Source organism: Alligator sinensis, unplaced genomic scaffold, assembly GCF_000455745.1.
Source record: "Alligator sinensis unplaced genomic scaffold, ASM45574v1 scaffold651_1, whole genome shotgun sequence".
Taxonomy (NCBI): Eukaryota; Metazoa; Chordata; order Crocodylia; family Alligatoridae; genus Alligator; species Alligator sinensis.
In genome coordinates, this window is record NW_005842014.1 from 852,929 (window position 1) to 867,960 (window position 15,032).

Genomic DNA, 15,032 nt, shown 5'->3' on the forward strand with positions numbered 1-15,032 from the left:
AAACAACACAACAAAACAAAAAAACGCACATGCCTTTTATAGAAGCAAAATAATAGAAATCCTTTTTTTTAATAAAAAATGTGTATTATCTTTAAGATAGAGCTTTTTCAAACAGGTATAATGACACATTTCCAGTAATGTTTGTTCCTTTCTCTGGCATCTGACTAACAACAGTACGATCAACATAGTATTTTCTTTGAGTTTAGTTTATAAAATATAATGTGTGCTTATATTCAACGAGCTGCAGTAGATGTGTGATCATAGAGTTATAAAAATAAAGTTACCTGTCTCATAGACCAAAGGGACTGTTATCCCAGAATTCAGTTTCTCCTGGGAGATTTGTTGCTCTCCCAGGAGAAACCGCAAGTGTACAGATGTTCAGGATTTTTCTCCCAGAGCAGAAATGGCTGTTGAAGAAGAAAAATAATCCTGGAACAAGCGAAGTTAAATAGTTTCCAGGAGAATTTCTCCTGGGAGAGTAAATGACTGTACTCATTGTCTTCTGAGAATGAGCCACAGTATGATCCTCCAGCATCCTAGGGTGCTTTGCATCTGTCCTTTTCTTTCCCTCCTAGGAGACAGTGCGTCACTCACTGGACTTTGCTGCTGCAGCCAGACAGCGAGCAGAACATGCCCCCTTCACAATCCCACAGGGGGACACAGGCTGATTCTGAGCAGTTTGGGTTGGTCAATCAGGGCTACCCTGTGTGCTGCTGCCATCTGTCTCTGGGCAGACAGGGAACCCAAAGAACACGCTAAGATGTGTGCATAGGGGCCTCTTGTCTGAACAGGGTCATCACTGCAAACTCTCTCCTCTTCAAGGGTTGAGCATTCAAATGTCTGTTCAAGTATCTCTGAATAAGTTTTTCTACCAGGAAAACAAGCCTGGGAGAATTCTCCCAGGTCATTTGAATGTGTCTTTGCAGCCAGTCTTAATTATCTGGCCCTTTTTAAAGTGTTAGCCATGTTATATAACTGATACATCCCTGTGGCGGCAAGTTACATCTGTAGGAAGAAGAAATACAATCTTAGTTTCAAATCTGCCCTCCGTTAAAATTTCGATTTTGAAGTAGACCAGTAAACTTTGACATTTCAGATGTTATTCTATCTTTGTTATTCCATGAAGGTATTTTCACTTCATGCTTTGGCTGCAACAAGAGCAAAACACCCTTAAATGTTTGCTTATGTTGGTAACAGTTCATTGGTACAATCAGCACTTGATGAACAAAGAGCTAGAAGTTTATACAGCAGAGTGATGAGACATGGGCCACTACTATCCTATCAAACAGAATGCAAGAATTGTTCAATGTTGTGCTCCCCCCTTCTTTTTAAAAACATTTTTTTTTACGCACTTTGTTTTCATGGTTTTTCCAAAACCTAGATTGGCCTAATTTTTTTGCAGTTTGTTTCAATCTATCTTAAAAAGCTAAATACTATGAGATATGGGGCTTTTTGGTGAAGTAGCCAGTAGTTTGATTTAAAATTGCATAGTTCAAGGCATTTACCCTAAGTATTGAAATGAGAGACAGGATTCAAAGGGTAAATTTGAAAATTAGCATTTTATTAGGTGTTAACTTTATTTCTTTGTATCCATGAAGAAGACCTTGGCTGAAGGGAATACAGTATTTGCTTGCAATGAGAAAAAAGGATCCGAAGAACAAGTGGATGCGCATCTTCAATGGCAGCTAAATCTCCTTACCCACATAGAGAATGTGCAGAATGAAGTCACCAGCAGAATGGACCTGATTGAAAAAGAAGTTGATGGTAATTGTATTAATCCAAATATTGCATAATGATTTCTTATTTGAGTTTATATTAAAAACTTTAGACAGACTCCAATCACTTGTTCTATCGCCTCAAGTAAGGAAAGTAACTGAAACACTAATTGAAGCCCAGAATTTCAGATTTGGGCCTGTAGTTCTGTGCGCCCAATTTTAGACATGGATGGCCTGATTTTTTTCAAAAGGTTGAATGTCTGCAGCACCTGGTGAGACTGAGCGCACACAACCTCTGCACAATGTTAACTGAATTTAGAAAACTTAGGCCAATCTGAGTTGCCCAAGATCACACAGCACATGAAATATCAGGCTTCGGCTTTTTTGCTGTACCTGAGAGTCAGTTCCCTTTATCTTATCAGGTAAAGCTGGTAATATTGGCTTAGTGGTATTTGAAAGTAGTTAAGAGAAGATATGTTTCCACCTTATCTGTGTATCTGATTTACTGCCCATTGGTTTGAAAGCAGCATTAAAATGATACTGTAGGACTAAATATTACAGTAGAGGAATATTTTTCTAGAGACTTATTTCACAAGTGTTAAGTTAAAACACAGGGTAGTTTTAAGTCTACTTAATTCTTTCTTGTCTAATACAAGATAGTATTAGCACTGGTAGCAGAAACACGGCAAGCCTGAGTGCATGTGCATTGCCTGTATTTCTAGAAAAAAGAAAAAAGTTTGCAGCAGCTGCAGCCTCCCAGGCTCAGGTGCATGGGGCCCGTCTGCAGCTGGGAGCCCTATCAGCTTGGGAGCTCTCAGGTTCCGGTGTGCACATGGACACTCCCAGTTGGGATCTCCAATCAGTTGACAGGGCTCCCAGCCACAGTGGCCCTTGGCCACATGCTCATTTAATGCCGTGATAGGAGGCAACTACAAAGCTATTTTGTGGAGTAACTTTGTAGCCTCTTTTCAACATGCCATTAATTGATTGTGTGGCTGGGTGACCACTTAAGGCATGATTTAACCACTTAAAGTTAATCATGTCTTAAGTGTAACATACAGCATATAGATGGGGCCTAAGAGACAGTGAACATGGGGCCTCTTGTCTGGCATAATGAGTTGTTGTTTAAGGTCTTAATTTGCCCCCAGTTATCTTTGTTAGTGGTATTTAGTTATACCAATTAGCAGTGGTCATAAGGTTGACCATCGTTACCTGCTTGGAGGAGTACATATTCCTATGGAGCACTTAATTAACTTTATGATTCTTAATTAACGATCGGAGTCTTTGATAGGCTGTACTTTGATAGAAAAGAGGGTGAATGCCATAGAAATGTATGAGCTAGCCGTGAGCATGCTCGTCTCAGGCTTAGCTGAAGCCTGAAGTAAACCCTCAACTGAACAAACTTTGGATTCCCTTGTCTTAAATCTAGGTCTCAGTTGATACTGTTTGCAAGGGTAGGTACTGATCTACACCCAACAGTAAAAGGAGAGTCATAGTTTTGGAACCATTTGAGCCTAAAAATCCCTATCTAGGACGTGTTAAATAGTGTAAGTATATACTGAGTTGTTATAGCAGGCTTCTCTGTGTTAGTGTGTTATCTTCAGTAGTGGATGTTCGAGGTGCATATGCCACTGGCAATAGCAGTTGTATGGTTGGTTTTGATGTCTTGAAACGCAAATCTCTTATTCCTTGGAGTAAAGGTGAGAGACAATAGCCATATAAATTTGGGTTGGAAATTTGGGGCCAAATCCTAAACATGTTGAATTCACTAAGTGTCTTGGCATTAACTTAAGTGGCACTGCAGTATGGGCCTTATTACATTTCTACATATCCAAGCTGTTGAGGGTTACTCATTTTTTTCCTACTGATTGCTTTCTAATTACATTCTTCTTTTCCTGGGTAGTTTTAGAAAGCTGGCTTGACTTCACTGGAGAACTGGAACCACCAGACCCTCTTGCAAGACTGCCTCAGCTCAAGCGACGTATCAAACAGCTCTTAACTGACATGGGGAAAGTACAACAGATAGCTACACTCTGCTCTGTATGACAGGAGGAAGAATAAAGGAATAAAAATAGGCTCTCTACAATGAATTTGTGTATTAGCCACCAGACTGACAGAAAGACAGGAAAAAGCTGAACATTTATCTGTTTCTGTGCTGATTTATATTATTAACCTAAGCTCTGGAGAGGGGAGAGGAAATCTAAAGAAAGAATATTGATAGTGAAGATAATTTTCTATGTCCAAGCAAATTACAGTATATCAAGCATAGACCTACATCAATATGCTCTGAAAGACTAGGCAGGTTAATGACAGATTTTTGTGGTTATACGAGAAGGTTCAAGAAATCTCTACAAAGAAAAGTGCTATAACATATAGCAGACAGGTCCAAATTCACAAGTGTCAGCTGACATAAAACTGAGTTGGGTGGAAAAATATAAATTCCTGATGATTTCCTCTTACGTTGCTAGCAAAATACAAACATGGAGATCTGTATCCCTTATATAATCGATCCATCTATCAAAATCAAAACATAGACAGAGAACTTATTTTTTGTAGTCCAGGCTTACTTCCTTGTCTAATGAATGTGCAGGAAAATGAAAACACTAGCTTCTTTTGGAAAAGAAAGTATTTGTGGTGGTGGTCTTATATAAGTATTTTTAAATGGAATCCTCATTACAGCACCCATAGGCTTCTTTTAAAATGTAAGTGGCAAATAGTGGTCATATGTGCCAAATAATATTAAAACCACTAAGATGAGAGTTTGAATATAATGAAGATACATGAAGGGTTGTTTTGTGGGGTTTTCTCTTCTTTTATTTTATTTGAAAGTCCTATATGGTGCCAGCAATCCATCCAAAATTGTATCTAGCTTATATTTTTTTACGTTTTCTGGCAGTATTCAGGATTCAAAATACAATTTGTGTCCTGGGTAGCTCTGTTTGGTGTTAGCCCTCTGAAATTTTACCAACCTCAGCTGGGATGAGGAATAATGACAAGAGCAGCAAAAACTATGCGTGGCTCTGAATAACTAAACCACTAAATATCACAAAGAGACTTTATCTGAAATGTTTTTATAAAACTTTTAGCTTCAGTTATAAATGAAAAAAGCATCATGAAACCAAAGGCAACCTAGATGCTCTGTTAGCTCTTGCTGGATTTTGAGCCAAGGACTTTCTCTGTGCCTGTGCTCACATGAGTTGCCGCTGCACCCAGTGCTTACATTTACATGTATGTGCATGTATATGTGCATATACACACATATACCTATGTACATACTATATACCTATTTATCTACACATGTCTAGTTTTATTACAATAGACTAAAGACTGGTGGTTAACATGAAATGTTACCTTTTAACAAGCAGTTTCTAAAATTGAAAATAATGTATGTACAGGTTTTGAAATTTGTAAAATACAACTGTTAAAAGGAGGCTATTTAACTGATGACATTAAGATACTTGAACATTTTATGCCTCAGCTGTTTATCAGTTCTACTTATCTGTATAAAACGCATTTTAGAACCGATAGACAGTAAACTTGAATTTACCTTTTGATAAGAGTACAAGCCACTGTACATTCAAAAATTATTTAAATTTGCAAACACACTGTTCTATATGTAAGGTACTGTATGTAAAACTGTTTATTAAAACTATTCTGCATACTCTACATCTTCCAATTTTCTTCCTGTCCTATGTACAAATGTGAAAAAAGAAAAAGAAGCTGATTAAAATAATGTACAGACCCTCAAAACCATACTATTTCTTGATTGCCTTTTGAGGATTCATACAGGTGAAAAAAGTGCCAAAGATGGATCATGTAGGAAAGATTTTGAAGCTGGTACATTGAACTTACATCATAAAAATGTAGGACAGTAGCATGGCTGAGTGATTATTGAAAAGTACCAACATTGAGGTCTCCAGATTGTCTGTCATGTCTGAAGTAAGTTATCACTCTAAATATCTAAAGTCTGAAGTAAACACGTCAACCCCAGTTACAGAGTAGTTGCTATTTAAAAGGTCTCTTTTACTACTGGTTACCACATCATAGTATTGGAAATATTGCTATTCTTTGAGTGCAAAACTCAACCCAACCTTAATTTTGGAGCCAGGACTGTCAACTCCATAATTTAAAGGAACCATGATGACTTTTAATGGCAACTGTTAATGTTTTTTATAGTTTGATGCTTAAATAAGTGCTTAAGATTATAATGAATAGCTTTTGAAAGTGATCTACTTGCTCTTTCAGTGTGCCAGACATTTTTATATATTATTCTTTTGATGCATATCCTTGAATGTGGTACTGTGTGTACTGTATAGAAGAAATGTAAATCTAGATACACAACTTGAAACCAAGTAGGTAGTATTTACATCATGAATGCAGTACACACTAGCCATGTTACTGTGTGTGTGTGTGTGTGTGTGTGTGTGTGCGCGCGCGTGTGTGTGCATGCGTGCAAAATAACAATATAATGAAGGAAGAGCTGGACAGAGAGATTTCGGGTAGGAGGAAGGAGGTTCCATTCTCAGTACAATGAGCTGTAAGAATATTATCACTTAAAGATGGGAGAGTTATATGAGTTTAGGAGAAGGTAATCTGGTATGCTTTAACTGGAAAGATTTATGTGATCCGAAGAGAAAGAAACAGAAACATACAACAGATCTCCATTAAAATGTTGTTATGGTTGCAAAGTCAAACAAAAATTAAAGTTGCTGGTGCAATCTTAATTAATTCTCCTTCCGTATGTTTTTGAGAGAGGTAGTTAGCTGTGTTAATCTAACATCAGTCAGAAGGCAAGGTAGGGTAGCACCCTTCAAAGACTAACTTGTTCAGAAAGGCTTAAGCTTTCATAAGTGACAGCCTACTTTGCCAGTTGCTGTGAAATATACTGATGAAGTAGGCTGTTGCCTATTAAAGTGGATGCCTTTCTGAACAAGTTAGTCTTTAAGGTGCTGCCTTCCTCTGCCTTCTGCCTGTACGTTTTTCTTGTAGTCTGTCATTTACATGATTACACCCTTTACCTTGTAGGGTACCCTTCTCCCCTGCCTTCCCCACACCCCATTCACCATATATGATGGACAGAACCCACTGATGAACTGCTCAACATTTCTTTCTATCCACACTAATTCACTAATTGTGAAACATCTCATATTTAGCACACCCTGCACTGGACAATGACTTCTTCCCTTACTGGCAATACTGTAACACGTCACTGTAGGGTCTGAATGGTTTACAGGCTTTAATTTTCACCACAATTGTGGTTTAATTGATATTACAATCATCCTCCTTATCCAAATGTGTTTTTGGCCTTAATCTCTGTTACTCAAATGCCCAGTGTTCAAGACGCTTGGGAGCTGGCACTTTTTCAGGGCATGTAGCATTTTTATAAAACTTTGATGTCAGTACTGTGCATTGAATATAGTTGCAGTTCAAATTGCTCAGCACTTCTGCAGGTCAAGTCCCAGGTGTATCAGGTTGGATCACTGGAGAAGGAAGCTCATGCTTAGTTGGCTACCTGTGAAAATGTTGGGTTCTGTGAACGAATTCATGTGGTAGAGTAAGGAACTCTGGCTTTCCAGCGGACATTCATCAGTCTTAATCATGAAACTATCCTTTATCTTCTCAGAAGCCCTTGCCTCATTTGCCACATAGTTTCCAACTTTCTTAACAAACGAGGCAGGGATCTTATAGATCATAACCATATTCTGAACACTACTGATTCCAAGGAGTGCTGGGGAGAATAGTATGTGAGGATGGAATAACGGCTGTCATTATGCATATGTATGCAGAGGCCAAATTCAGCGTTCTTAGACTAATTTAATTTTAACACTTCCCAACTCCTGAGTGTTTGACTTTGCAACTTTTCTGGAATGCAATATGTTGTGTAATTTCTTATGTTTTTGAAAATAGGCTTTCCATCCAACAGAGCCATATTGTGATGGCTAATGACTAATTAGCAGTGTAGTGAAATGTTTAGATTCACAGCATAGATCGCTACCGGTTGAGCTGTGGAGTCACTGGTAGCAATAGTTGGCTGTTGTCCTCTTTGGATTAGTCATGCAGGGAACGAGAGGCACTTTTCAAGTGGGTTTCGTATGTATGTGCTAAAGACTTGATATAGTAGTAGGATTTGGGAATCTTCTTCCTTCCCTCCCCACCCCTTGCCTCTAACCTCAAAAAACCTAAAAAAAAAAAAAAAAATTGCTTTTTTTTCCCTATAACCTCATGGGGAGTTAAATTCTAATTAAACTCTTTCTACTGAAACTTGAATACCTAGAAAAAGTGATGAGAGAGCTTGGGCCTGGAAAATTGCAGCTGAACAGTTTCACAAAATTGTAAGCAACTGAAAACAGGGGTTTTTATCATGGAAAATGTAGTGCTGAAGGGTGTCAGGTAATAAACTCTCGTTCTTTACTTATCCTACCATTGCACACAATGTGTAAGAGTACTTGCCTTTGCAATGTGGCTCTCCAAATGTAGAACCTATTTTCTTCCCTCCTTTTCCTCCTCGTGAAATCTTTCAGTCCATGAATTTTAGTGTGCTTATTAAACACAGAGGGCTTTCATATTTTCTGATTGACTGTTGCTAGCCCTGTATTTTATTATATATATTTTTTGTTTGTATTGGGTCATGGATGCTTTTTGTTACAATGATTTCATATTGGTTTTTATCATGCTATGTGATGTCCTTAGCACTGGGTGTGGGGTCCATCTTTAGCAATAAGTATTATACACTGTGTGTATATTTGTTATGTGCAGAATAGGAGAGGAGCATTTGACGATGGTGAAAATACACTTGAACAAAAAGCAGTGTTGATTGGGCAGCTATTCTGTACCAGCCTGGGCAACTCAGAACTACTGGAAAAGAATTGAAGTGCGCATCCAGGAAACGAAACAATTTGTAAAAGACAAAATATAATGAACTTCCAAAACATGCCATTTAATCTGGACAGTTTGCACGTGCACTGGGGCCTCTGTCACCTGGAGATGAGCTAACATGGTTTTCTGTGGGTTTGTTGAGAAACTAACATCCAGTTCAATCGCTTAATTGCCTTCGAATGGCTATTCAGTTTTGGGACCTGCTCGTGACTGTTTCCACGCAGTTATTCAACCTAGCTGTGCATGTCAGTGTATTGTCATTAGAAGGTTGGAGAGAGTCAGCACTGAATTGTTAAATCTTCCCTGAGAGAAGAAAGGTATTTTCTTTCATGATTTTGTTTTATAATAGCAATAATGTTGGTTACGTTCTAATATACTCACAATAAAGGCCTATTGAGATTGGTTAAATGCCTGGGCTTCCTTTTGATAAACTATAAGTTTCAACAAGGTGCTTTTGAGAACCATCATTTTATTACAAATAGTGTGTTGACTGATTTTTGATGACTGTCTAGGACAGCGTACAACTTTAAGACATAGTACTTAGAACGGTTTTCTGCTGTTAAGCTATTATTGGTATTATTTTTTAATGTACATGTTTAATTGTGCTGTCCAATATGTTGAGGTGTTTTGTCTTTCAAAAGCTGTGCACAGATGATGTTCTCTCTGTTTGGATATATCTCCTCCAATTGATTTTTGTTATCTTTTTAGTGTTGCTACACAATAATTGACATTTGCTATTGTTAATTCTCTGTATTGCAGTGGTACCTAAAGACCCAGATCCAGTCCCATTGTAATAGACATAGTACAAAGACAGTCCCTGCTTCACATAACAGATCAGCTAAGATATAGACGATATGCAACAGGTGAACAAATGACTAAGTAAGTAGTTAAAGGAAGAGGAAGGGCCAAATAATATTTGCTAGATACTGAGTAGTGAATATTAACCATGTCACTGCTAAATTTCCTAGTAGTAGGAAGATAGCACTGAAATTATTCATCCTTTTCTTCAGAGAAGTAATAAGCATTATATTAAATGTTAATACTGGTGAGATTCTCCATTTTGAAACTCATGACAAATGTAACTAGTGCTTTTTGGGATTGTTGAATGACAGTTGTCCCCAAATAATGCAGAATTCCTAAATTGAACCCATCATTAATAGCAGCTCTATGAAATGAGAAGTTGTAGCTCCTCTGGCCAGTATTCTGTTTGCTTCTCATGGCTGCAGTGTGTACGGTGGCTCTTCTACCTTGGAATTTCAGTGTTTAAGATGCTTCAAACCTTGTTCATACAAACCAGTAGCAATGAACTTGGCTAAGAAGTCCTACATACTAGGGAACAAGCTATGCCTTTACTTTCATTCTGCTCCAGGGGGAAAAAATGGTGTTGGGATGTGGGCAAGGGGAAATCTGATATCTGTATTCAGGAATGAATGGAACAAGTTACTAAAACATTGCTAGAAGAAAGGATCAGTGGGATATGCAGTAGGCTAAAGACTGCCTGAATACTTACAGCAGGGGTCAGCAACGTACAGCTCCCAGCCCGGCTCTGACCTGCAAAGAGGTTGGATCTGGCTCGAGAAAGTCTGAGCCGACCTGGTTGGTACAGGGGATTTGGTGTCATGCAACTGCACCAAGCCATCTCTCCTCTTTATAGCACCCTCTTCAGTAGGCCTCCCTGCTGTGCTCCCTACTCATGCTTACCTTAGCTGTAGAGGGGCCAGATATTGCAGCAAGATTAAGGTCAGGCACTATGAGATTAGTGTTTGGGGTGGAGTGGGGGAGGCAGGAAGAACAGAGCAGGGCATCCCATATCAAGGACGTGGTCACAAGCTCCAACCCCTGCCTTATAGTTGTTGCTCAAGGTTACAGCACTTGGCAAAAAACCTTTTTAGCTTTTCTAATACCTCCTTTCAACCAGAGTTGTCAGATGTAAAATATATTCACAGTCAAATTCAGACCTCAGTGTAAGTAGCTGCACCATTTTGGTTTTTTTAATGTACAGAATTGCATTTTTTTTTTTTTTACTGTCTTAATCAGCCTGTTGCTGTAGTCTCACTTCCAATCCAGTGGATTATTTTTTTCTTTGCCTGTTCAGTGGTGGGCATGGATTAAAATACAGGTTTTTATATTGGCCTCTACAATATCTAAAATATACCTACAGCTGAAACCTGGAAAACTGTACGTGGTCTCCAAATGGATACACAAGATGAAAGTCATTCTACCAGACCAAAATACCCTCCATATTGCTCTACAAAGTAGTAGGCTTAAATACCGACATGGACGTTCTGTATCCACAGGACTGAAGCCTCCGTGCAGCCAACGGGAAACTAGAATGAGCACGAAATTACAGCGAACAAATTCTCAGCATTGTATCTCCACTTCTAGGGAGTCTGGAAAGGGTGTAACGCAGGGGTGAGCAATTAACACAGGGGTTGGCAATTATTTTGGGCGGAGGGCTGCTTACTGAGTTTTGGCAAGCCATCAAGGGCCGCATGACAGGCAGTCGGGCAGATAAATATTAATTTTCGAAATTTTTCAGGGACCCCATGGGTGGATAGAATGGCCTGGCGGGCTGCTTTGTGCCCACCCCCGGTGTAACGTCTAAGTAATGAAATGACACACATTAGTACTGCCTAGTGAGGCTGTTTTATTTCATTGCTGTTGCATTTTTCTAATTGCGTGATTTTTCAATTTAGCTGGGGTTATTCATTTTCAAAATAAAACGGTGATTAAAAAAATGTGAGGGGGAAAAAATCTGAGAGAAATTGAACAGACAAATATCTCATCCAGAATCTAGATATCGACATTGCATGGAAGGTAACTAGGTTCAGCTTCCCTTTCTGTAAGACTTGCACATGTGCTTGTTGGCATTCTAATTAGAACACATTGGAGCAGATTTGATTAATTGAGTTTGCTCTGGGTTCTAATTAGAACCTTGCAGCATCGCCAGTGTTGCATGTATTAAGCCCCTGCATGTTTTAAAATGGCCACAGGGCACTTTGTCTAAACCTTGTCCAATGAGGTTTAAATTAAGCATCCCACAGCCATTTTTACATATGTGGGGGCTTAATACACGTGACTGCAGTGTTTTAATTGGAGCGGCTGCCCAGGAACCACCGCTTTAATTAAAATGTCCTGTCCCCCACCACCTGTGCACACATGCAAGCTCTCCACTCTGTGATAAATATCTTTGATCTAACAAATTTAGAAAGCAGCAACACCTTTACAAAGCAGCCACTGTGTCGGTGTTGCTTGGCAATGTTTGCTGTTACAAAGTCAGATAGTTCTGTCTGGTTCACCCTGTAGACTTCCATTTTGTTTGACATTAATGCAGCTCAGATTTGGCCAGTATGAGTGGAAGTCACCTATGTATAGTCAGACACTTCAGGCATGTGTTCATGGGGGGAAAAAAAAGGAATTTTTGCATGCAAACCCCATCACTACTTTGCAAAAAGCTGTTTCTATAAAGTATAAGTGTGAGCAAAGTGTGTGCAGCACCAACAGGTGAAGGCTTGAGGCTGCACAGAAACTGAGATTATTTATTCTCAAAGGTTTTGTGGCTTCAGTAAATCATTTTGTCAATGTGCGTAGCTTGTTCCTCTTCCTGTCACTCCAGTAACATCTGCTCAATTTATATAGTCTCTAGATGAGATATTTTCAGCCAGGGTGCCTTGAGATCTTTTCAAGGGTGCTGCAAGGTGCCACACAATGTTCGGATTGTTAGATGCACACAGAAATGCTGTGACTTTCTCACGGTCATATCAAAAGTGGTGGAAATAAAAGGCAGACATTGGAAAAGAACTCCAGCATCTTGTTTCTCATTTAACTTGGACCATAGGTCCTCCAGACAATTTCCTGCTGGGTCTTGTTTTGGTGGGCACCGCATAGACACAACATAGGAGTCAGTTCCTATGCAGAAGAGCTCGCAATATAGGTGGACAGGCCAGACCAAGAGGAGGTTTAGCTTTTGCCTCTAGATTGCTCTACTTGAGTAAGTGCATTTAACACCATGACTGATGCAGTTCTAAACTGACCCTGAAGCTGTTTTGTGTGGGCACAGAGAAATGTGAGGGGGAGCTGGATAATTTTCAGGGGGTACAAAAAGCATTGTTCTTTGCTTTGGAGCACTGATTATGTGTTGAGTATATCTGTATCTGTCTATATTTAGAGAGGTATTTGGATATATCTATATTTAGGTATATCTGTAGATCTACCTATATATGTATTTGAGTATATTTTGCTTTAGATTAAATAAAGCTCAAGAAGTGAGCACTTGAGGTAAATGACATGGGAGTGTTCACTCCTCAAGGTGCATACCTTTTAGGACTTGAAAGTGTAGCACCCTCCATTCACTCAGCCCTGTTCTTGAGTGCGTAAATTGGTTTGGGTGTTCACAGCGCTTAGCTGGTAAGCTCAACATGATGACATTTTGGGTTTAGTCCATTTGTGTGTTGGTTTAATTGAACCCTCCAGCCTCCTCCTTTTCCGGCTGGCAGTCTTGACCTGTTTGTTCTCCTTTCGGGTGACTGGATTTCTAGTGCCTCCTGGGAAAGACTTGGAGCTTGCTGACGAATTGCACCAGGGCCGTTCCAGGCAAATGGGTTTCTTAGAAGCAGAACATGCGTCATCCACCCAATTTAGTGGGCAGTCTACCAGCTCATAAGTGAATCTGTCCAAACAATGGCTCTATAAAAGGCTGGGGGAGGCTAGCCCAGAGCTGTGCAGGGTCTTACCCCTTCAGCTAAGGAAGAGGTTATAGCTCCTGCATCACAAGATGGGCCCTGTCCTTCTTAGTCCCCTTCTCTGCTTAATCAGCATAGCAGGAGCCAATATTTTTGGTAAGTTTATTCATTCTTTCCCTTGGTTTGTATCATCCTGTCGCCACACTGCTCCGATCTTTGGATCGATGCTTCACTGCCTAGCAGGTGCATTATGGCGTTACCTTGAGACTCAAAAGAGATAAGGTGCCCATTGTTTTGGCAATTGCACAATGAAACAGGACTTAGTCCTTATATACCATAGCAAGGTGCTTCTGTCTCAGTTGGTCTAGTGGTTGCTGCATTCCCAGACAGAGCATCTGAGGTCTGCCCTGTACTTACTTTGTTCTGGTAGCAGATGGCAGCTGCCCCTGTCTGGTTGGCACATGCCCTTCTGGCAGCTACTTATGGCTGCACTGCAGTAGCTGTTCTACCACAGCCCAAAGTGCTTTCTAAGACCCAGGCAGATGAGGTTCTTTGGGTAAATCTGATATCTTTTATTAGACCAACTCAAATAGTTGGAAAAATATTTTGCGAACTTTTGGGTATAAATACTGGGTGTTTGGATTTGGATGATTTATTTTTATTCTAGTAGTATTTCAAGGCTCTGAGTGAATTCCATTGTGCTGTACCTACCCATAGCAGAGAACAATCAGTATGCCAAGGAGTAGGTAAATGAGATGCATTGACTTGTAAAGGAGGAGGTTAAAGAGATTGTTATTAAAATCCCAGTGCAGGTCAGTGATGGGAGGGACCAGAACCCCAATCTCCTGAGTCCTAGCCAGTTCAGTGACCTATTGGCTGGGCCATGCCAGCATCTGTTGGATTTCTATAAAGATATGCTGACTTCAGCTGATGCTCTGTCCCATGGCATTTCCTGCCAGATTGTAATGATTCTTAGCTTTGATACTTTGTTAATGGCAACTAAAGCAGTGGTCACCAACCAGTGGATCTTGATCCACCGGTAGATCTCGGAGCCTCTTGGAGTCAATCCAAGACTGGGGTGGGGGACTGAGTGCCCGCATGCATGCATGCACGTGCCCCAACCCAACAGGTCAATCCATGGGGAAAGGAAGGGGCAGGGGCTAGATCAAAGCGCCCCGCTCTGAGGGACTGTGCTGCAGAGGCAGGAGCAGGGGTAAGTTGAGTGGGGCCCTGGGCTGGTGGGACTTACCTGCTGGGGAGGTGCACACCCAAATATTTTTTTCTCTGCCTCGATCTCCCGATCTCCACCCCCACCCTTCCCTCCCCACAGACTGCTGTGGGGGTGGTGGTGCATGGTAGATCTTGGGTTGCTTTTAAATGCCAAAGGTGCTCTCCTACTTAAAAACCTTGGAGACCACTGAACTAGAGTTTCCATGTAGCTGAAGTACCATATATCTTCCAGAAAGATGACTCGTGTTCCTTTGGGGACTTCAAGATGGACAACTACCACTTCTCTTGGTATTTTTTTTCCAATGGTTAATCATTCCTGCCATTTAAAAAATGGGCAGCATTTCTAATACAGATTGATTTAATAGATTTCATAGACATTAGGGCTGGAAGGGACCTCAGAAAATCATCGAGTCCAGCACCCTACCCCAGGGACAGGAAGTCAGCTAGGGTCAAAGGATCCCAGCAAGATAAGTCTCCATTGGTTGGACTCCAACTTCCAGCCATTGGAATATTTATAATAAATAATAAT

At 40.1% G+C, this 15,032-nt stretch overlaps 1 protein-coding gene across 11 annotated transcripts in view; it reads left to right on the forward strand.

Annotated features, from left to right (window-relative positions):
* Nucleotides 1–8,999, forward strand: part of PHF20L1 (PHD finger protein 20 like 1) — an 81,160-nt gene extending 72,161 nt beyond the window's left edge. For 9 of the 11 annotated variants that reach the window (XM_014519156.2, XM_014519159.2, XM_014519161.2 and 6 more), the window contains 2 exons: nucleotides 1,599–1,764; nucleotides 3,619–8,999. In XM_014519156.2, the coding sequence (XP_014374642.1) occupies nucleotides 1,599–1,764; nucleotides 3,619–3,761 (309 nt within the window). In that variant the 3' untranslated portion in view covers nucleotides 3,762–8,999. Of the gene's footprint in view, nucleotides 1–1,598; nucleotides 1,765–3,144; nucleotides 3,284–3,618 lie in introns of those variants that run through there. The other 2 variants (XM_025202086.1, XM_025202087.1) reach the window with 2 other exon arrangements.
* Nucleotides 9,000–15,032: the final 6,033 nt, after the last annotated feature.